General features: G+C 41.9%; 1 protein-coding gene across 1 annotated transcript in view; it reads right to left on the bottom strand.

Annotated features, from left to right (window-relative positions):
• Positions 1 to 23,781, bottom strand: part of LOC124799178 — a 777,782-nt gene extending 754,001 nt beyond the window's left edge. Inside the window, exon 1 of the mRNA XM_047262714.1 lies at positions 23,710 to 23,781. Coding sequence (XP_047118670.1) covers positions 23,710 to 23,767 — 58 coding nt within the window. The 5' untranslated portion in view covers positions 23,768 to 23,781. The remainder of the gene's footprint in view (positions 1 to 23,709) is intronic.
• Between the last annotated feature and the right edge of the window lie 409 nt (positions 23,782 to 24,190).

The following is a 24,190-nucleotide window of genomic DNA, read 5'->3' as shown; positions in this document are numbered from 1 at the left end:
TATCGGTTAACTGTCTGAGCAAGAACGACGTAAAAAATAGACTAGCAGTAGTAAAAAGGGCATTCGTAGCCATTTAATACTTTTATATACAATCTGTTTCTATGTGGACAGTGAAAGATTACAGCCCACGTACCGTTGATAGCTGAGTGAGTGATACAAACTGTGTGGTCCTCCTGTTGGACGTTAGTGAATATACAGTAGGACCACGCACGTTTCATTTTGTAGTTCAGGACGTAATGTACTGGCTACGCGGTCATATAGCGTAATAAAAGCAATGTCAGTATAATGATGGAGTACCAGAAGCGCTCACAAACTGCTTTTTGCTAAAATGAATTAGACAAATTGAAGTAAGCACAATGCTTTGATTCAGGTTAGCCAAGTGTGACTTATGATCAGTCGATAAAACATATGAAAGAAAATTAAGTGATATGAAAGTATTTGCGACTTCATCATACGCTGGAAATAATTAGCCATGACCTAAATATGAAGTAGAAATATTGTAAAATCAGAAAATGGCGAATAAATCCGATTTTAGTATTGGCAAAAGAAAAGACAGAGGCTTTTCGCTTTGTGTAGTATGTTTAGAGTCTCAAATTCTCAGAGAAGAAAGAAAGTTACGTGGATTAATTTAAAATCTTTGAGAATAGTGACTCTTCCGTATCACAGGCGACATAATTTTCATCTATCGAACAGTTTTCCTGGGCAATTTCTTCGTTGGCTGCAATTGCGCATATGCAGAGGACGTTCTGAACGCATCGGATCTCCCGATGAATATCCAAATTTAACTGGTATGTACAGTAATGTAAGTTTTGAGCTGCCCATGGTATCTTCAAAATATACGGTGCACATAACACACAGCCAAATAGTTATAAAAACTGCGGTAGCTCTATCTGTAAGTTACGTACGATGAAAGACGCCTGTTTTTCCTGGAAGAAACTAACTCGAGAGATTCATCATTTATCCGAGCGAGAGCTTTCTTACTAGGGAGTCGTAAGACCAACTGCCTGGCTCATCCATCATCTGTGAAACGTTCTATCTGACTATAACTTTACAGATATCTCACGCCACTGGCAGCTCTTTACCTTTCGTGACTATAAAAAACTACAAAGAAACAATAACTATGCTGACAGTAGAAAGTCTTGGCAAAGATCTAAAAAATCGCGTAAAATTAAAACGGATGGTAACGAATACCAAAATCAGAATGTGAAATTTTCAAGATTTTCGTGAAACACAAATGTTATAGGCAGCACTGATTTAGAAGTTGTTAGCTCTGAAGATTCGTGAATGAGCCAACACATTACGGTAACTCTGTTTGCATTACCAGATTTGCAGAATGACACTAGTCGAAACTGAAAAATTATCGCACCTAAAGACGTGACGTACGAGCACTACATTCGTGCAGGAGCTTAATGGCTGTGGTGAGAACGGAACATGTACACGATTATGCCCATGTTAGTTCACGCCATGTTGTCATAATCATAGCCTGATGAAAGCAGCTTGCAACAGGAGACGAATCGTTCGACAACATCACTAAATGACAACGTTTTTAATGCCGTATCTTCATCCAAATTAAAAAAGAGGGAGAAGCCTACGCCTGAAAACAAAGTCCGGTGATTGGATGCATTTATGCTTCGGTTTGAGAAATACAAAATCTTGAAAATTTTAATTAATTTTTTTGTACGCCTTTGTGAGTCAGTGACTAACAGACATGGTAGAACTGAAGTTCCTCATTGCTCTGTGGAAGGATGCACTCGTATTTTACACTTCCGCTTTAAATTCCACATCTCACAGTACTTTGTCGCTCTCTTGGATTCCACGATTTGCGTCAGCAGCGCTCCACCCTCCTCTGCGGTCCTTGTCTGCAGTGTAGGCCAGATTTGTAGGGCCGAGGAGACCTTGGGCCATGAGCCCTTGACGGGATAATTGGTAAGTCAGAGTTCATACGGAGCACTATTGGCTGTTGTTCCCTCCATTTGTCACTCGTGAAAGGAACTGCAAAGGGGAGGGTATCATAGAGGAACCAGAAGTACCCTTTGCCACACAACGAATGGTTTCATGGAGAGCATAGATATAAAAGTAGTAAGAAACCCTGGGCCAAATGTTGCAAATAACTGCAAGGACTTTGTTTTACGTCTGTCTGGGGCCGTTTATAATCTTGAATATTCTAGAGCAGAAGTTCCCAACAGGTGGTCCGCGGACCCACAGGGGTCCGCGAGCTATGCCAGAGAGTCCGCAAGATGCTATTAGAAAATATAATAAAAATATTTCTTATTATAACAGATTTTTTGTTTTGGCCGCTTCTTGCATGGAGCTTAGCGAATGCTAACTTCTGTGTCTAGCGTCTTCCTAGAGCCAAATGACACTAGCACACACTAGCGCAAAACTAGAATTAGATAGGGGCAAATAGTTCTGCTGTATGCCGTTAGACTACGCGCGCTACCTCTTTCCAGCTGACAACTGACAGTCAGTGTACACAGAAACTCGCATTTCAGACGACAATCGCCCAGTGTTAATTTGTTTCCAGTGCTTTCACAGTCTGTATTGTTTACATATTCAATATTCTGTATTAAAAGAGTAGTGTTTGTGAAGCGTTGTTTTTGGGGAAGCTACAGTTCACGTAGTTAAAAATGGACCGTTGGTTAATCAGTGGTTCGTTAAAATGAGAAAGGCCTACAGATGAAGAGGAAGGTAATGCATTTGTGATACCAAACACTCAGATTTGAAGACAAATATTCTGAGCAATAATCAAAAACTTTACAATAACGATGATGGCTAAACTGAAAAATTTTTTGCTCAATATTTTTTTAATAATGAATATGTCAGTACCAAAAATAGAAAACGTATAAAAAGACTCTTTAATTTGGATTTTTAGGTGCTATAAAGAAATGAAGAGAAAAGCTGAAAGACGCACAGAATGGAGACAAGCTGCCATTGTAGCTGTTGCAAACCAATCCTTGGATTGACCACTACAGAAGAAGATGAAGGTACTTGATACTGCGATATGACAAGGTACCAATCATTCTCAATGAGGGGGTCCTCGAGATGATTTAGTTGGGAACCCCTGCTCTAGAGTATGTGGCGCCCAACACAAATTAACTGTTAACTTCAAAACACGTTTCAAGTGGTCTATTTGCATATTGCAAAACTGACTACATTTATTACTGAATCAACGCTGCGGTTTTCATATTAAGTCAACCATTTGGTTACGTGTTGAATAAGTATACTCGTACAATCGCAGTATTTGCAGAAGCATTAATTTCTGATCATGGCTTCAAATACATCCATATGCACCCACATGGAATCACGATAACAGTAATAATATCGCACACACACAAGAAAAGTGTGGTGTCCAGAAGGAATTCACAATTTTTGTGCTCTTTGATGTCGAAACTCTTTCTAATGTTGAAAAAGTGTTTTGAATTATGTGTGTGTGTGTGTAACACTGTTGAAACTGATTACGAAAAGAAGGGTTTACGACAGGTGATCAGTTATACTTCATGCTAGCTATTTCCTTTTCTGATGAGCTCGTTTTTCGGGAATTTTGTCCACATTTTTGCTAACGAAGCTAGCTTCTGTCGAACAATAAGTAAATGTTACGTAGATATAAATTAGTTTGGAATTGTGATCAAATCATTCAATAACTTTAAATAACATGTACATCTTTAAAGCACATGTTGTGTATAATAAATGGTTCATTCGATTAAAGCACACGTTTTTGTTGTTTGTCTTGCTATCTGTCTTCTGCAGGTTACTTCGCAAAATAATTTTCATCTGCAAGTGGAAAGAGGTATATGAAACACCATCTTTTCCATAGAGCGAATATTATTGCATCAAACATAAAATGAAGTATTTGCTGTATTGATGTTATTTAACATTTTGGTACTATCTACTTTCAGTTTCTACTCTCAACACTACTGTTAGAATTGTGTTTATCGTTCGTTTACTATGTTGTTGTAACTGTTTGTCTAAGTATGTGACTGTTGTATAGCTGTGAGAGATTATTGTTAATGTATTATGTCTCGTGTGTGTGTGTGTGTGCGTGTGTGTGTGTGTGTGTGTGTGTTTGCGTGTGTTTTGCTTTAATTAACTTTTTATGGCTTCTACACCCCCAAACCTGTTTGAAATATATTTACATTGCGCGCTTTACCACTGCTTATCGTGCAGTCAAATGTTCTGCTATCTTCTTTGCAATTATGAAGGTGGGCTTTGCAATTATGAAAGTGGTATTTATTATTATTAGAGTGAATTATAATTACATTTTTATTGTAAGAGACCGCTGTTACTTGACAATATACGACGACTTTCCTTTTAACTAAGATAGTTAGTTATATGAATCTATGGATAACGTGCCTCAAATGTCCAAACCGATTATTACAATAAAATACATCCATTAACCCAGGTGATTTCTCCCTTCAGTTCGATAATGACAGTTTTGACTAAACTTATGCGCATACGACTGAGCATCTGTTGCGACTGTTTCCAGCAGTTTATGACCTAGAAGTCATCATGGCCGCTTTTACTGTGTATGATCCTCATTAGCATGCACGGGATGACAATTAAAGAACTCTATGAAAAAACTGTAAATTAGTTACAAACTACGGCGTGCACACACTTTATTCAACATGTAAACGTCACTACGGATATTCGGATTTAGGTTATGACATGTTCCATATGCCTGCAGTCATAGGTAATGATGTGGCGAAGACGGAGAGCGAAATTCCGAATGACCCGTTCAAGAGTCGGAACATAGATGCTCTCGAGGACCTCCTGAATTCTCATTCCCCAAAATGCGCCAATTCTGCTTATTGTCGTAGCCATCCAAATGAAAGTGGACTTCGTCACTAAAACAAACCATGCAGCGCATATAAATTCCCATCATGCCCCGAGGCCAACGTTGCTGTTTGAACGTCCTAATGCAAACCCTTCAGTGATTGTGTCTATTTTATTTCATATTGTTTAATCATTGACACCCTGTTGACGTCACTTAGGACTTTTCACCATCGGTCAGATCTTCGCAGATTAACACAGCACCCACATGGAAAGCGTCTCGCCGTTTACAGTGGGTTAATATTTGCGCCATAATTTAGCGGCACGTGTTGCAGTTTAAGTGTACGCTCACCATTTGGTAGCAGAACTGGTGATGAGCTCCTGCCACGGCTGACAGCACTCTCGGCAGCAATGCAGTCAGCTGCAGCGCCACTTGGAGATGACGAACAGAAAAAAACGGCAGTATTAAGGGATCTGGTGCGTGACAGTGAATCAGACACGTGACAGCGGATCAGGAACTTGACGTTAGTGTCGAGGCCGTGGCTGTCAGCTGACGCACAAAATTTCGTGTCGGCGTCAGACGCATGGTGGGCCTGCTGTCCAGTGTTGTGTCGCACCAGAGTGGCTGGTTCATGGGCTGGTTGGTAAACAGCAGTGCCATCTGATCTTGGGAGTACGGGCGGGGAGACGAGTCGTAGTCAGAAAGCTAACAACACAAGTGTGTAGCCCGGTGTCCAAGGAGCACTGGTCGGCCGTTGTCTTCTGGAACGGCAGCTGGTCACGCAGCAGCGGAGTCGCGCAGTGTGGAAGAGTGTATCTGAAGAGCAGAGTGGGAGTTGACTGCTGGCAAGCTGTGATAGGGCTCTGTGTGTGTGGACGACTGGACGCCCGCTGTTACCTTGGAGTCTGAGAGAGAATGCTGTGGGAAAATGGTACAGCATGGATTTGGAGTTTCACCTGAGGAACGAATTGGCGGTGGCCAGTAGACAGCAAGAGCGTGCAGTCCCAAGGGCTAGAAGCAAGGGTCGTCTGGTGTTTCCGTGGTGCCCATAACCATTGCTCTTTCGGGGAGTTGGGACTGGTGTGACACTTTGAACTGTGTGTGTGTGTGTGTGTGTGTGTGTGTGTGTGTGTGTGTGTATGTGTGTGCAACATACGGCGCTTCATAACGTCCAGTGCTATTCGTTTAACCCTATTTGTATACGGTCGACCTCGTCTCAGCAGAAATAGCCCAAGCAGTAGTGCTACGTAGCATATATACAAATTTTGTGCGTTCTTAGGTAAGCCTGGTTGTAGATCTACATCTACATCTACATCCATACTCCGCAAGCCGCCTGCCGTAGTGTGGCGGAGGGTACCTCGAGAACCTCTAGCGGATCTCCCATATAGTCCAGTCTCGTTTTGTTCGTGGAAAGAAAGATTGTCGGTATGCCTCTGTGTGGGTTCTAATCCCTCTAATTTTATCCTCATGGCCTCTTCGCGAGATTAAAGTAGGAGGGAGCAATATACTGCTTGACTCCTCGGTGAAAGTATGTTCTCGAAACTTCAACAAAAGCCTGTACCGAGCTACTGAGCGGCCCTCTTGCTGAGTCTTCCACTGGAGTTTATGTATCATCTCCGTAACGCTTTCTCGATTACTAAATGATCCAGTAACGAAGCGCGCTGCTCTCCGTTGGATCTTGTCTATCTCTTCTATTAACGGTATCTGGTATGAATCCCACACCGGTGAGCAGTATTCAAGCAGTGGGCGAACCAGTGTTCTGTAACCTACTTCCTTTGTATTCGGACTGCATTTCCTCAGGATTCTTCCAACGAATCTGTCAGGCATCTGATTTACCGACGATTAATTTTATATGGTCAATCCATTTTAAATCACTCCTAATGCCTACTCCCAGATATTTATGGAATTAACTGCTTCCAGTTGCTGACCTGCTATACTGTAGTTAAATGATAAAGGATCTTTCTTTCTATGTAATCGCAGCACATTACATTTGTCTACATTGAGATTCCATTGCCGTTTCCTGCACCATGCGTCTGATGATCTGACGAGCAACTCCTTTTCATACAGTCCTTCTAGCAGCACTGGCTGAAGAACATTTTGTATATGTGCCTCGTGTAGTGCAGCAACTCGGCGGGACAAGGCCTCAACAAGTTGTTGGAAATCTCCCGGAGAAATGCTCAGCCATGCTGCCTCTATTGCCGTCCATAATTTTGCAAGTGTGGCCAGTGCAGCTTTTGTATACGAACTGACCTCTCGGTCATGTCCCATAAATATACGACGGGATTCACATCGGTCGATCTGGGTGACAAAGTCATTCGCTAGAATTGTCCAAAATGTTCTTCAAACCAATAGCGAACAACTGTAGATCGCTGACAGGGCGCAGTGTCATCCATAAAAATTCCATCATTGTTTCTGAACATAAAGTCCACGATTGAATGCAAATGGTCTCCAAGTAGCCGTTCAGTGCGACTAGAGGACCCAGTCCATTCCATGTAAACACGGCCCACACCATTATAGAGACACCACCGGCTTGCACGAGCCTTGTTGACAACCTGGGTCCCTTACTTCGTGGGGTATGCACCACACTCGAATCCTAGCACCACTCTTAACAACAGAAATCGGGGCTTACCTGAGCAGGCGACGGTTTTCCAGTCGTTTAGTGCCCAAATAATATGCGACGTCGCGCTGTTAGCAAATGCACTCGGGTCGGTCGTCAGCTGCCATAGCCCAGTAACGCCAAATTTCCGCTAAATCTCCTAAAGGATGCGTTTGTAGTACGTCCCACTGTGATTTCTGTGGTTACTTCAAGCAAGGTGGCTCGTTTGGTAGAATTGACAAATCTACGCAAAAGCAATTGCTCTCGGTCGTTAAGTGCAAGCCGTCATCTACTGCGTTGTCTGCATGAGGTGCAATGCCTGAAATTTGGTATTTTCAGCACACACGCTTGACACTGGGGATTTCGGAATATTAAACTCCCTAAAGATTTCGGAAATGGAATGTCCGACGCATCTAGCTCCAACTAACATTCCACATTATAGGTCTATTCAGTACCAGGCTTCCATTCATGATGCCTTAGTGGTTCTAATTCTTCAATGGAAAAAGTGGGATATTAAACACTCGTTAGACCGAGTCGCGACTATTGTATTCCGGCATCCTTTCTAGGTAGGATGAATAGATGAGATGAAAACAACAGAAATGAGACATGAGCAGCCCGTGACTAGGTCATTTAGGAAGCATTTATTCGAACTAGCCTTGCCATTGATCATGACAGGAAGAGTCAGAGGATAGAGAATTATCGACAGTTGTAGTACTTTGCGTTCACCATTTACGAACAGAACAGGAAAGGCTCGAAATGAATCCTAAATACTCATCACCATTCATCGCAAGGTGTCTTGGATGTGTGGCGAGCGAAAATTGTAGAGTGGGAGCAGTGTTAGTCTACAGTAGTCAGGTTAGAGTGGATGTCATGTGCAGCAGATCTGTAGAGAATGGACTAAGGGAGAGGCCTGCATGAAACCAGTATTCGGACTGAAGTTGATATTGATCATGATTATGATACATGTTGCTGGGTACACGACATCGCGGTCTTGAACGCCGTTACGAAGTTTTATTGAAACTGGAGTGGTTAAAGAAAATCCGTAAACATTTCATCACGTACCACATCAGCTTGTTAAGTATCTTTCAAGAGTATCTTGATTACCACCAACAGACACTGATAAAATTTCTTTATTTAATAATTAATTTAGGTCCACAGACTATCAACAAGTTCATAAAATCGTTTGTTACATTACATGAGCCGTTATGAAGTAATGATCTTCAGATAATTAAATCCGTCAAATCGTTGCCGTTATCAGATGGAAATGAAGTCCAACGCTTCTTGACAGAGCGTAGGAGAACGATGCAAGACACCCGCACCGCCATACCCGCAGGGTCCTAATGGAGGTGGTCTGCGTTGCCTTCCTCCGACCGTAACGGGGATGAATGATGATGATGAAAATGACACAACAACAACTAATCTCGAGGCAGAGAATATCCCTGACCCCAACGGGAATCGGACTCGGGACCCCGTGCTCGGGAAGAGTGAACGCTACCGCAAGACCACGAGCGGCGGACTGTTGTCACATAGTAACAAATTACATCGTCAATGATAAAATTTTCCAGACAATGCACTTATTCGTTTAACATCAGCAGTGAGCATTGTAGTTGTTTTGTGACTGGAAGTGGTGACTTTGTCACCTTCGGCGCTAACGCTGCGAATGAGGCTCATCGTAAACGCACCTGTTGCCCATCTAAAGCCTTCAAGGTGGATTCAGTCTGGTACCTTTAGGTACGATGATCTAACCGGCTGGTACATTAGGCACTCATATTCAGACTGGGAGCAAAACACGTTCTGTAAAACTGGAGGAGACATGATCAGTCTGTTACCCTTACCTGGCATGCGACGTATCTTAAAATGTTAAAGGTTTTGAGGGATCGAATTTTCAAGTGTCAGAGCTATTTAAGCTTCGGATCGAAATCGAAGCTCAGATACCGCATCGGCTCTTTAAAACTAAAACTTGTTTCCCACACGTTAGGTTCTTGAAGATTCCGTAAAGCTCGCAGCACAACAGCTTCCTTAATGAATGTAACAGGTGAGCTGAAGCTTGCATTGCACGCACAACAACATATTACTATGTGCTTCTTAGACTTCATCAAATCCTTTGACATTGTCGACTTCCAAATCTTACTTGCCACACTTAATAACCAAAATCCCTCGGAAAGTGCAGGGCAGTGGTTTCGCTCGTACCTGATGTCTCGAAAGCAATGTGCCACGTCGGCAACTGTAAAGTCATAATGAAGGCAGGTGGTAATATCAGACGTCTCCCAGGGTTCGGTATTGAGTAGTACACGCTTTTCATTGTATGCAAATGATGTGTCATGAATTTTGTCCTACTTTAAATGCCATATGTACTCAGATGTTGTCTTCTCTCTTGACGTGCAAAAGAAACGTGTAAAACAACTTTTACTTCCAATTATTCATCACAGCGATGTTACCCTGCGAGGTATTCCTGAGGAAAGCTTAGTGCGCGTGGAACTCCATAGTAATGCTTGTGTTTGTTATATCTGTGATGTTTGAATCTCTGATCTCACTTGACCATCATATGAGCAGCTATCCTACCTGCGTGCGGACAAGCGCAGATATTTCCTTACGCTCTGTCTTCTCTACTGTTCTATCAACGTACACCGTCCACCATCTCTCTTCTCGACCTTAACGCAGTTATCTGAACAACAGAGCAGAAGCATCGGTTTCCATCAGAGTAAAATCCTCTCTGCCCCACACCACCGTTCAGACACTTTCTGAAACTACTTCTAAGTAGCAGGAAACCTCCCTTATTACATTAGAGAATAAAATCTCCAGCTTTAAGAGACATCCAATGACATATCTACTAAAACAACAGCTATGATAAGTATTGTCCCTGTACGCATTTGTTACCTTTGTACATACTTCCTTCCAACTAGATCTTCCCCATTTCACAGTATTCTTAGCTGGTGCAGTCTAATTAAATCTCATTTCACCAGAAATCACTATTCAGAAAACATCTATTTTGTACAACTATAAATTCTTTTTATACCTGCCACTATGATAATTGGTTTATTGTCGATATCACTGCCATTATTAATATTATTACTATCAGTGGTAGCAGGGGCAGTAGTACTAGGGCTATTCAGAAGGAAACGTCCGATCGATTACGAAATTGAAACCACAGCGAAAATCCGGTAAAGCATTTCACAGATTTATGGGGTAGTGTCTGTCATATGCAGATCGATGGTATCACGTCTCTCTCTTCAGTTCTGACCGCACAGTGTGTACGTAAAAATGCCTAGAAAATAGTGTCTCCTGCCAAGTATGAATGCCTGGGAGAGATTTCGCCTGATTTAATGCAGCGCACACAACGAAACTGTCATGCATTTCCTTCTTCATGCCAATTCTCGGCCGCAAACTGATAGTGCTATGAGGACACCTCCACAGCGTTTTCTATTGGACGTGTTTGATTACCCACCATGTAAGCCGGACTTGGCTGCATTTGATTTTCATCTCTGCCCACATGAACTTCTGACTACGGAAACAACATTTTAGCAAACTGCGGATCAGAGTAGAGAACTGGCAGGAAGCGCAGGTGGCTGCTTTCTATGATCCAAATTCTCAACTTATGCCACCCACTACTGATGTAGTGTCCCTGTATATTATCCTAATTACTCTTCGCGTTTCCCTGATTCCCGTAAGAGTTGCAGGCCTCACTGACCAGCCTCGCCTTAATTATATATGTGTTGTCAGTACTGTCGGACATGTCCGAAACAACAGACACCACAGATATAGGTCATTAGTCTCACTTTCGCCGCTGGTAGGTGAGTGGTCAGCGAGGCGGAATGTCGTACCTTTCGGCCCGGGTTCAGTTCTCGGCTGGGTCGGAGATTTTCTCCGCTCAGGGTCTCGGTGTTGTGTTGTCCTTGTCATCATCATTTCATCCCCATCAACACGCAAGTCGCCGAAGTGGCGTCAAGTCGAAAGGCTTGCACCTGGCGACCGGTCCGCCCGACGGGACGCCCTAGCCACACGGCATTTCCATTTCCATTGGTCTTAATTATGTTGCGTTAGAGCTACTTACTAAATTAAAATAATAATTTCTCAACAGAAAAAAGATTACTTGTAATTGACCATGATTATAGTTTATGTCCTTATAGAAAGGACAGCTAGACACATAATGTAAGAATACAGGCTCTACAGTAAGATACTGGATTAATTAAGCAACTTAATGTGAATACTTCCTATCGTGATACCTAAAAAAAATTCTTCCTGTTGTCCTTTACATCACCAGTCAAGAAATAAATGCCAGACTATAGAAATAAATTAACGAATTACAATTATATTGGTTAAAATATAATGACTAGCAAAATGCTGATAAAAACTTTACTTGCTAAGAGAATGAATTTTTCTTTATTGTCAGAAAAAGGCATGCGTTGTTGATCCGCCTCCATATTAGTTATATTTCGCATTGAAATAACAGCAATTAGTACCCAGTGGCAAACCTTATCAGCCCGAATAGGTACGTTAAACAGTTATCCGTCGTTACTGCCGTATGTAAATAGGTTGGGCAGCTTTACGGATTTCCGAGGATATAAAGTAGCACTTGTCGTGGGAAACTAATCATTGGGAAAATATACACTACACATCCAAATCTGTCTCGTCTGTGATGCAGAATTCCTATTTGATTATCATAGAAACAAAATGCTTCAAGAATCGCTAAAGAAAATCTCAACTCATTAATGAATAATACCCTTCATTCTGTGCAAGTATACACTTAATGTCTATTTGACATAGTTTTAGGTTCTTGATTACGTACTCACCTCCCTGAATAAAGTAGTATTCTCAGAAAATGGTGGGCCGTTTCAGCCGTTGATTACTTCCAAGGCATCATCATAATGAAAGAAAGAATGAGGGTTTTCACGGCGCTGTTTCTGAACTCAAAAATGTGTACGAATATCATGGGTCAAAAAATAATCCTCTTCACAATCCCGTTTTGTGAAGGCACTCATGACGGTTGATTTTAAATTGTTCTGTAGGAGTTAACCCAGCTGCCATACAGCTGTTCGAGAGGCTTTTTCAATTTGCTGGCAATGTATTTCATCTCCAGTCTCCACCATAATTAAATGGCCACGGGGTTTTATTTACATCTAACAATTACAATTCAAGACACAACATATATCGCGGAGGAATGGTGCCAAACGGATACGAATGTGTTTCAATTATAAACATAAAAATATCCTCAAACTCAACGATAGGTTATCTCATTAAAAAGCCAAAGACTGGGAAAATACTCTTCGCTGTACTAACATTGGAAACAGTATCACCTCTGTTAACGCAAGGATTGCCACGAAAACAACGCCTTCTAACCTATCCTATTCATTGTAGGCAGTCTAGTGTCTTAGACATCACTACGCAGAACGGTGTCATTTGCTGCGATAATTAAAGCGATGCTTACCACCATCAGCATTAAACGCTCTTCACAACCTAACCCTTGCCTATCCTGTAAGAGCCTCTTAATCTCTCCATAAATAAAGTAACCTAAATCCTGTTGAAGCTGTTACTTCAGTGAAGCCATCCTACGACACCACCCCATGACTGCCTCCCCCCTCCTCCCCCCTCACACATATTTCCCTCTGTCATTACCAAATCAGCTATCACTTGATGCTTCATGATGTGTCCTATTAGGCGAAGCATTTCCTTCATCAAGTTCTTCCCTCATTTCCTCTATTCTCCAGTTTCATTCAGTTCTCTATGTTATTTATTCCATATACCCATTTCCAGCATTCCTCTGTATCACCACAATCCAAAAGCTATTTTTTTCGGGAATGCTTTCCTTGCTACTGTCACTCAGCATTTTGTATCTTCTTGACTTCAACTATCGTCATTTATTTTGGAGCCGAAATGTTTGTATCTACACACACACACACGCACACGCACACACACACACACACACACACACACACACACACACACACACACAATCTTCGTCGCGACCTCTACATAGTGACAGAAACCAAGGGTGCACAGCTTGATCAGACTCGGATACTGTATATTATAATTATCAAAATATCGAGTGCCAAAATGGAATGGCCAATCCGGCAAAGTGTCCATACACCCACCTGCCTGAAGGCAAAAGAATCATACATTAACTTCAATGCTTCATTAACTTATTGATGCCCGGAATGTGCTGATTCTGCACCTGTATTTTCAGCTAATGAGTTTACTAGCAATTGGAATGGCTTCCCCTTAATTTACATAACTAGAGAATTAGAAACTTCCCTTCAACTTCAAAATTAAATTATGAGTCCACTTAGAGAGAAAAAAAACATGATGGTGCTTCCTCAGCCACACTCTTATTGTAAAATTCACATACACAAACATCCATTTGTGGAAACTCTGGTGCAGTACGAACTTCTTCGTATAAGGATGTATACTATCATTTTTGTTCAAAGAACTTTTAATTGCAGGCGCAGTTGCGTTTTCAGTTATATATTACTGGTTTAACCTTGTCAGACCGTCACTTCCGCATCAATGTGTGGCACAGTTGTCTTCACATTGCCTAGCAGCCTGGCACGTCAGAAAGAGGCTACGACTACTGTCTGGCACATTGATCCGAAAATGGCCTTTGTCATAACTGAAACAATTTATATAAAAAAATAAGTAAAACTGAAATTTCCAGAAACAATAAAAGTGTAAAAGTGGAACCAGGACTCTAACCCGACGTGTCTCATACGGGGCTACCCAGGCGAGACCTGCGAACTATTTTCAGAGCTTCAGTTATGTGCTTACCTCACTCTCGAAACGGTTTATTGGTCTCGATGTATTTTGCCATTCAGAGCTGTTACGTCATACGAATTTGATAAGCAAAATAAATCTATGTCAAATTAAATATTTCTCACCAGATTCTCGTTTGGCTCTGTAAGTATTTTCAGTCCAGTTTTTCAGGCTATTATCCGTTCCACACTTTGAAGGGGGCTTAGTTATTCTCGAAAGCAGAAAGCGAATAACGACAATGGTATAACAAAGTACTTTCACGATGAAACGCTGGTGCTATACATGCGGAAATTAGTTTCAGCTTTGTGACTGTCTTCGTGACTCCCTTTTAGAAAGATCCCGACTGAAAAGTGTTACGGAAAAAAATTACTAGACGTGAAATGAAATTTCAAAGGACTCGAAATGAGTATTGTAGGGTCATCCCTCTTCAGTATACAGGTTATAAATTGCCTCGTGACAACGAAGGATCTCCTTGATGTCGTTTGTGAGTGATGCTGTTCTGTATTTCAAAGTTACAATACTAGAAAACTGCGCCAAAGAGCACAGAGACTTGCGTAGGATCGCCGGTTGGTGCAGGGACGGCCATTGGATCCTTGACGTCTTTAAATGTAACGCATCATACAGAAGTAAGGAGTGAAGCCTCATTGCTCTTCAATTACAATATTGGCTAACAAGCAATAGTAGCAGCAATAACCATAAAATATTTAGGAGTATATATTGTTCGCGTTACAAAGAGGAAGAACAACAGAAAAAGTTTGTCGAAATAGTAGATGCCACACAGATCCCTCGGATAATTCCTAAGAAATAGTAATTCTTCCATAACATAAGAACCTTTAGAAAAGATTCGTTCTACGTTTTATCGAGTACTGATCATCAGCTTTGAATAATTACCAGACAGGATTAGTAGGAGAGATAGAGAAGATCGAAAGAAGAGTAACGCGTTGTGTCGAAGGATCGTTAGACAGAAGGGAAAGAGTTACGAAAGTACCCATCCAACACTAGTGAACGGACCATTTATCAATCTTGGAGATGGTTACTGTAAACATTTTCGAGATTTACCGTTCAAGACGGGCGATTATTCTGCAGTTCAGACCCAAGTGTTTCGTACAGCTTTCATAGAAGCAGATTCAGACTACTTATCGATCGTTCCACTCTCGAATACTACGTGGGAAAAATGAATACCTACATCTGTCGGTGCGAGCTGTGATAATTGTAACTTTACCAAAGTGACTATGTTTCCTTTTGTAGGTGAGAATCAAAAAATATTTTCGCCACAGAGGAGGAAGTTTGCGATTGAAATTTTGTGAAAAGCTCTCGCATCAACCTAAAACACCTTTGTTCTAATGTCTGATAGCCCGTCTCACTATATCAGGGATACGAATTTTCATATTTCTACATCTACATCTACATTTATACTCCGCAAGCCACCCACGGTGTGTGGCGGAGCGCACTTTACGTGCCACTGTCATTCCCTCCTTTCTCTGTTCCAGTCGCGCATGGTTCGCGGGAAGAACGACTGTCTGAAAGCCTCCGCGCGCGCTCGAATCTCTCTAATTTTACATTCGTGATCTCCTCGGGAGGTATAGGTAAGGGGAAGAAATATATTCGATACCTCATCCAGAAAAGCACCCTCTCGATACCTGGCGAGCAAGCTACACCGCGATGCAGAGCGCCTCTCTTGCAGAGTCTGCCACTTGAGTTTGTCAAACATCTCCGTAACGCCATCACGGTTACCAAATAACCCTGTGACGAAACGCGCCGCTCTTCTTCGGATCTTCTCTACCTGTTTCGTCAACCCGATCTGGTACGGATCCCACACTGATGAGCAATACTCAAGCATAGGTCGAGCGAGTGTTTTGTAAGCCACCTCCTTTGTTGATGGACTACATTTTCTAAGGACTCTCCCAATGTATCTCAACCTGGTACCCGCCTTACCAACAATTAATTTAATATGATCATTCCACTTCAAATCGTTCTACACGCATACTCCCAGATATTTTACAGAAGTAACTGCTACCAGTGTTTGTTCCGCTATCATGTAATCATACAATAAAGGATCCTTCTTTCTATGTATACGCAATACATTACATTTGTCTATGTTAAGGGTCAGTTGCCACTCCCTGCACCAAGTGCCTATCCACTGCAGATCTTCCTGCATTTTGCTACAATTTTCTAACGCTGCAACTTCTCTGTATACTACAGCATCATCCGCGAAAAGCCGCATGGAACTTCCGACACTATCTACTAGGTCATTTATATATATTGTGAAAAGTACTGGTCCCATAACACTCCCCTGTGGCACGACAGAGGTTACTTTAACGTCTGTAGACGTCTCTCCATTGATAACATGCTGTGTTCTGGTTGCTAAAAATTCTTCAATCCAACCACACAGCTGGTCTAATATTCCGTAGGCTCTTACTTTGTTTATCAGGCGACAGTGCGGAACTGTATCGAACGCCTTCCGGAAGTCAAGGAAAATAGCATCTACCTGGAGCCTGTATCTAATATTTTCTGGGTCTCGTGTACAAATAAAGCGAGTTGGGTGTCACACGATCGCTGTTTCCGGAATCCATGTTGATTCCTAGAGAGTAGATTCTGGGTTTCCAAAAACGACATGATACTCGAGCAAAAAACATGTTGTAAAATTCTACAACATATCGATGTCAGAGATATAGGTCTATAGTTTCGCGCATCTGCTCGACGACCCTTCTTGAAGACTGAGACTACCTGTGCTCTTTTCCAATCATTTGGAACCTTCCGCTACTCTACAGACTTGCGGTACGCTATTTCGTGATAATATAAAAGGAGACGCCCTCCTTTAAACTTGAGCGTTGTCCTTCAAATGGTTCAAATGGCTCTGAGCACTATGGGACTTAACATCTGTGGTCATCAGTCCCATAGAACTTAGAACTACTTAAACCTAACTAACTTAAGGACATCACACACATCCATGCCCGAGGCAGGATTCAAACCTGTGACCGTAGCGGTCACGTGGTTCCACACTGAAGCGCCTAGAACCGCACGGCCACACAGGCCGGCCGTTGTCCTTCGTCAGTCATGGTAAGGACATGCAGCAATACTCCACAAGACGACGAACAAAGTGCAGACAGTATCTTTCTACATGTCTTACCAATAAATATCAGTCTTTGACACGCTATCCGCACAACATTTACCCTGTGATGATTCCAGTTGTTCCTAAACGTAAATCCTAGATATTTAGCGTAATGCATATCATTTAAGTTTGTGTTATTTATCTGTAACTGAAATCTACGGAAATAATACCCAAGAGGGGTGTGTGTGGGGGGGGGGGGGGGGGGGGGATCTTACTGCATTCTTCAACGTTGTCTGTCTGCGCAGTAAGATGATGTCTCTCATCTAAGTAATTTTGTATTTCATTCTGTTCTTCTGAACGTTTTTCTAGACGGTAGACCACAGCTTCCATCTGCTAACCGCCACTCATTATAGCCGCAAGGTCTCAGACGTCTTGCCACGGTTCGCGCAGCTTTCTCCGTCGGATGTTCGAGTCTTCCCTCGGGCATTGGTGTGTGTGTTGTCCTTAGCGCAAGCCTAAGTTAGTTTAAGTTACACTAAGTAGTGTGTGAGGCTAGGAAACGTAAGAGTTTGGTCCAATAGTACTTACCATAAATTTCCAATTTCCATCTGATAACTTTGTCGGCGGTCAGCTCAGTTTTTATCAGAAATCGTTGATATTGATTAAGGACCGCAGAGGGCCTATAACACTTCGAATGGGAACCTCAGATATAAATTAAGTTCCACTCGGTCTCTGCCCCTTAATTACCTCAAACTGTGACCTTCCTGACGGGAAGTCACGGATCCAGTGGTGCAATTGACAAGATGACCGTCAGTAATGTTAGTCAAGGATTTTGATGATCGAGTATGTCGTAGATGGACCTGTACTGAGCCACTAAGTTAGCGGATTTTCGTCCTAAGGTCCCTAGTTTAAGAGAAAATCGATGCTGAAGTTTTCGCGCACCTTGTCTACCTGTAACGCTGGTCACGTTCCGACCACTGGCTAAGGTTCACGGCTGTCTTGCAGCCGGTATGGGTGTAAATCGTGCCTGAGTACTTCCTCTTTTCCTTCAGTTTCATCCTGCAGAATATTATTACATGGAAAATGTCATGCTAAATTATTGAAAAATAATAATTTTTGGCGTTGTTATTTTCTTAATAAATCAATCATTACGGCAAACGTTCTTGAAATGTGTGCTCCGTTTGTGGTCCGTAGTTAATATTCCAAACATTTGGACAACTTTCACTTGATTCGGGGTAGGGCAAACACGGCAGGCATGACAGAAAAGCGTGCACCTAGACCGTAAAACGTATCTGACCCAAATGTACCCCACTTTGACAAATCGGTGATGTTTGTTTTTACAAACAGAAGAAAATTCTAACTGCTCACAACTTGCTCAAGACTAATGGAGGTGTTCGTACTAGTGAAGATTATATCAAATGATATTCTTTGTTTCTGCCTAAGTTGACTGTATCTGCTTTCGCAGTAATCATCAAATACGTGTGACTCGCATCGGAATTGACCGTTGAAAGAACACACTCTTTGAATTCAAACGAACTGTGTTTTCTGGTATCGAGTCTGAACATCCATGTGCCTCAAAGGCAGCAGTTTTACTTCTATGGGAGATATCATTCGGAATTCTGTTCTAGCACGGCAAACAGTAGCGCCTAAGACGATCCTGCAAAAATTCTATAACAAACGGATTAAACATCTGAAGAACGTTTACTGCAATGACTGAGTTACTAATGATATTACTACGCCGAAAAGACTTCTTTTCAATAATATAGCATTTTGCTATTTAATAATATTCTGTACCATGAACAGGAGAAAAAGGAAGTACACGGGCAGGATCTGAACCTATACCGCCAGCACTACAGCCAGGAATCTTAACCACTGCCTTTCTTCCGCGTTAGTAAAAACTGAATAATGCCACAGGCACAGAAAGTACGTATTAAACTTAAATATTGATTTCTTCGGAAAATATGGGCCGACGTACGAAGAGCCACTAGACAGGTGCTGAAGACGGGTATCCCTAAAACATACTTAAGACTCTTTAAAATCCATGATAAACAGGTCTGATTGTCTCCATGTGAGGCGATACTCCATAGCATGCCATTTGTTTACAGACGCTGTGTCAGAAGCAGTAAGGACGTCTAGAAAAATGGAATCCACTTGAGATCCTTGTCTATAGCACAGATGTCTTCGTTTGATTAAAGAGACAGCTGTGTTCCTCAACAACCGTATTTTCTTAACCCATGTGACTGTGAATGAATAGATCGTTTTCTTCAAGGTATTCCCTAAAGCTGGAACAATATATGTGGTCCATAGTCCTACTACAAACTGATGTTAATGATGTGGGTCTCTAACTCTCAGCGGGTTACTTCTATTCCCCCTCTTTTGTAGCGCTGGGAGCGAGATGTTGAATATGATTGCAAAAAATGGCGTAAAAAATTGTTCAAATGGCTCTGAGCACTATGGGACTTAACATCTGAGACCATCAGTCAGCTACAACTTAGAACTACTTAAACCTAACTAACCTAAGGACATCACACACATCCATTCCCGAGGCAGGATTCGAACCTGCTACCGTAGCAGTCGCGTGGTTCGGGACTGAAGCATCTAGAACAGCACGGCCACACCGGCCAGCTAAAAATGGAGTAGTTCCATCAGCATATTCAGATAGGGGGCTAACTGGTTACACTCTGGACCTGAACTTAAGGTGCTTCGATCTGATTACTACCCTTTGTATATATCTCTCTTAAGTCCCAAAAACGTAAAGTTCGAGAGTTTGCAGCGACTTAGTGACACCTTTCCTCATTCGAGAACGGAATAGTAAAGCACGGATATGATGGTAGTACCAGAAAAGCTTTTGTCACGGAAGGTGACTTTTTGGACTATGGTTGCTGGTGTGGTAAGTAATCATGTGACTACAAGCTACTGCGTTCAGTACCACCCCGATGACTCCATATCTCTCATTCACGCCAAATACGTTTTCATAGACCTCTTACATGACTGGTCTGGCACGTACGTCGTTTCAGAACTCCATTACCACTTATGAGTTTAACCAGACTCGAATAGGGGCTTAATGAGGATAAGCGTTTTATGTCTGTACTCACACTGTCTTGTATATTCCTGTAATAGCCAAAAAAAGGCACGCCCTAAAAAGCTGCAACCAGGAAAGAAAAAGGCTTTTGGTAAATTACACCTAAGGCACGCTACAAAGACAACTAGAGCGACAACTGATGGTATCCGAAGGAAATAAATTTCCATTAACCGAAACATAATTACGTCGCATGTGTCACTACTTCGTTACGGCACACGGATGCAGTCCTTACTCAGCTGTAAATAACGCAAATTTTTAATGAGAACACAAATTTCCCTTCAGTTATAATTTACGATTACGGCATTGCGCTGAGAACGCGTACGCTCAAACGTATGTTGGCATTCTCGGCAACTACCATGACGTTTTCCATACCATGTTTCATTGCCTCCGTGGCTCTCTTATCCGAGACAGTTCTGCCAATTTTGCCAGCCTGTAGAGTCAATACTTCATCGAGACACAATCACAATAACGTAACAACCCGACTCTCCTTTATATGTTGGTTCGACAAACTGTATGGCAAGCTCTCTCCACATCGACTGAGTACTCGAAGTAAAGAAAGAAAGAGATTAGCGTTACGACGATAAATTAGTCATGAGACACGCAGCGTAAGCTGTAAGACAAGAAGGTGGATTAAGGAAGCAGCTATGAACAGTCAAAGAAGCTATTTAATCTGTTACCTGAAACTGTACGTTAATTTCACAGAAAAATCTCATTCTATAGCTGATAAATTTAACGCCACCCCTGCTGATACGAGTCAGTGTGTTTGTCCTAGCGTCACGTCTTATAGATTACCTGCATTACTTTAAATTATGCCCAGGCGCCCTCACGGAGCTAGAACTAATTTACTGCGTTGAGGAATGGCGCATTTCTCTGAAATGGATTTCTTTTCATTGTTCTTTTTCTTAATATGAATACAGGTCAATGAAAAGTATACTGTCAGTTGAATAAGTACCAACAGCTGTCCAGGATGCGTGAACGTGATTTGCTCTCGGGATCTTTTTATTTCTGTGAAAATCAGCATACTTCATTATATTGTGGATATTGGTCTAGGTAACTAATGAGAAGTTCTCAAGTTCAGAAGAAAAAGTTTAGATCATTAGTGTATCCGCAGTGGCTGTACCTCAGGATTGTTTTCGTGCAGGTTTCACCTTGTGCTTGCTTTTCGTGCTATCAAATTCAAAGGCTCCGTAGAAGCCGCTGTGGATTCGTCTTCAAGTTTCTCCAAGGTGTTGGTAGAGGTTGTCGTCATATGACGACTAATGCTTCTCGAGATTTTAGCCGCTACTATTCGGAGGGTGTCTACGAGTTTTCGGGAATCACATTGTCTCGTCCTTTTTGCTGTAGATGTTTGTAGGATGTCGATCAGTAAATTGCCGAGAACAATTTGCGACAATCGATACCAGTTAATGGAGGTTTTCACAACGACGACGATTCCTGTAAGTTATCAAGAGTTAGCATCGGCGCCTAAAAGAACGTCTTCTATAAGACTCTGAATGCTGTATGCAGAGTCGAACTTAAATACTACGTTAGAGCCAGAAGAGGTTACGTAGTTTAAAATAATGATTGAAATCAATATCGGTCGAACTGTGTAATTATATTACTCATTGTTTTCTAAATCTGGCGGTGGATAGAGAGATTGCCCCGACAATTACCAATGTTCCTGAATTCAGCAACCCAACGAACAAGTCATATTAGCATCCTATAGAACACTGGGTAACAGTGTTGAAGGGACATAGGTAGTATAATGCTCTTCCCGCCACTCTTGTCGACTTTCAAACTCATAGCCTGCACGTTTTCTTCAGCAACTATCCAAGTTTTCTCTCCGAGGCTCACTGCGTCACGTTGTAGTACTCCCACCAACGCATACTCACCATTTCCGGAATTAGAACCTGCGGCCTTAGTTTGGGAGCCAAAACCGCTGACCTCTGAACCACGAAAGTGGATATTTGGGCGATTCCAGAACTGAATTTTAGAAGAAGTGTTCTGTAAAGTAGATACGAACATACTCCAAGGGTAGGTAGCATTCCTTTATGCATTACATGTAAAATAGCGAACTATATTTTTTTATTTCCGACTCTTAAGAAAGTACTTACTCAAAATTTCATCGTGATCGTCGTCTGAAGCTAGGTGTTTACTTTCTGTATGTACCAACAAATTTACATATGTATGTTACGCCTTAACGCATTGTTCCGTTAGAGATTTACATGAAGAGTCTCGCTAACAAAGACCATAATGCCCGACTGACTGATTTTTGCGCTTATCCATGTTTTTACCCGAATACTGATTGTACTCGCTGTTATTCACTTTTCAAATTACCAACCGTACGTTGCCTTAAAATTCTATTATTACTTTCCGAAGTCTCTACAAAAACAATGAACGCTTGGCGTGATGGTCAAGTCCAAACTATTGAGAGAGTTTGGGTATAGCGAATATCATCCATCTTCATTGTAATGTCTTGATTAACGTCCTGTAACAATGGCTTACGTAGGAGTAGCAACAACACATGTTCTACAAATTATTTTATCTCGTCGGAGCGCTGCAGATTCATTTGGACTAATGGTACATAGCGTTTACAGTCCTTTGTGGGAGTGTTACATAAGTTTCTATTTTCTGCTTTCTCTAAAACGATTCTCGTGTACCAGTGAACAGCACGGGAAGAATGTTACTGAGTTGTGGTTTTAATTAGTCCGACGTTATGGAATGGAGGTACCATTTCCCTGTTGTAGTAGAACTGGCGTAAGACACGGGATTCAATGGGAGGGACGCAGTAATTTACACATTTATAACTAATTAACTGATGCATAGGAGGCAAACTTAATGCAGGCAATGAATGGACGAAGAAACCTTGAAATGTGGCACGTGAGAGCGATATCTGTCTGTACCTCAACAATGAAAACTGCTAAAATGTATCTAAGATGATTCTGAAAATGGTAATTATCAGCCTCACTCTAAATTACAACAGATGCAGAAGTGTGCAACGTTTAATTTGTTTCTTCTTATAGCACAGAAATGGTAAGTTCTCGTTACATGGGTTGCCATGTAAATCATTAAGTTCTTTGAGTTTTCTAAATGAGGAATGAATTAGAACGAAAAATTTCAAAATTCTAATTACGGTTATCAAACAATATGTCTTGGTTTCATTGGTAGTGCATGTCCGTGCAGTAAGTGTTTTATAAGTATGGTTGTAGATCTATAGCAATTATGAGTACCTGATAAAATATACTAAGTTCATGCGACCTGTGAACGAAATCGACGAACTGTTCAGAACTACGGTACGTTACTCAAGAGGTTACCCAAACTGCTTGTATGTTTAAGCACTATATTAGTCAAGTACTTCAGGCGTTAGCAGTGTGACGTTGCTTGCAATATATCGGCAGTAGTTTTCGATAATATTACACATATCTTTCAGATAAATTATTAATGGTGTGCAATAACTTCTCACTGCTTTTGGGTCGTGATAAACTTACCATCAAGGCACGTGTGAAGTGCGAAGACAGCGATGAACACGAATACCAGCCGTGTCATTCTTCCTGGCTCTAGTTCCCTCTCGACTGTCTACAAATCCTCTGCAGTAATGTACACACAATCACTCTCCATGTTACTTTAAAAATTATCGTCAAAACTGCGTTCCGTTTGTGACACACGCAAGCACGGCTGTTATCTGCTGTTAGCGGTTCCTTCGCAGACTGCTTCACAATTATCAGATAGGCTAAACGAAATTCTCAGTGTAGTACGGGGCTACACTCTATTTTTGCACGTGGTAACGCGATCGCGATCACCATGCTAGTGTGCAGTGCTCCATGTCGGTGAATTTATGACGTTGCATATCCAACCTGCGTCGAGCGCCCCACCTTGGTGAGCCGGGTGCAGAAGCGCAACTGAGGCGCCGGTGGATTCCCGCTGGTCGCCAACTGGCCGGCGCATGCGCAGTGGCTGGGGGATCCCAGG

This window comes from Schistocerca piceifrons, chromosome 5 (assembly GCF_021461385.2).
Source record: "Schistocerca piceifrons isolate TAMUIC-IGC-003096 chromosome 5, iqSchPice1.1, whole genome shotgun sequence".
Taxonomy (NCBI): Eukaryota; Metazoa; Arthropoda; class Insecta; order Orthoptera; family Acrididae; genus Schistocerca; species Schistocerca piceifrons.
The sequence above is the reverse complement of the archived record's forward strand: the minus strand, read 5'-3'. Positions and strand labels throughout refer to the sequence as shown.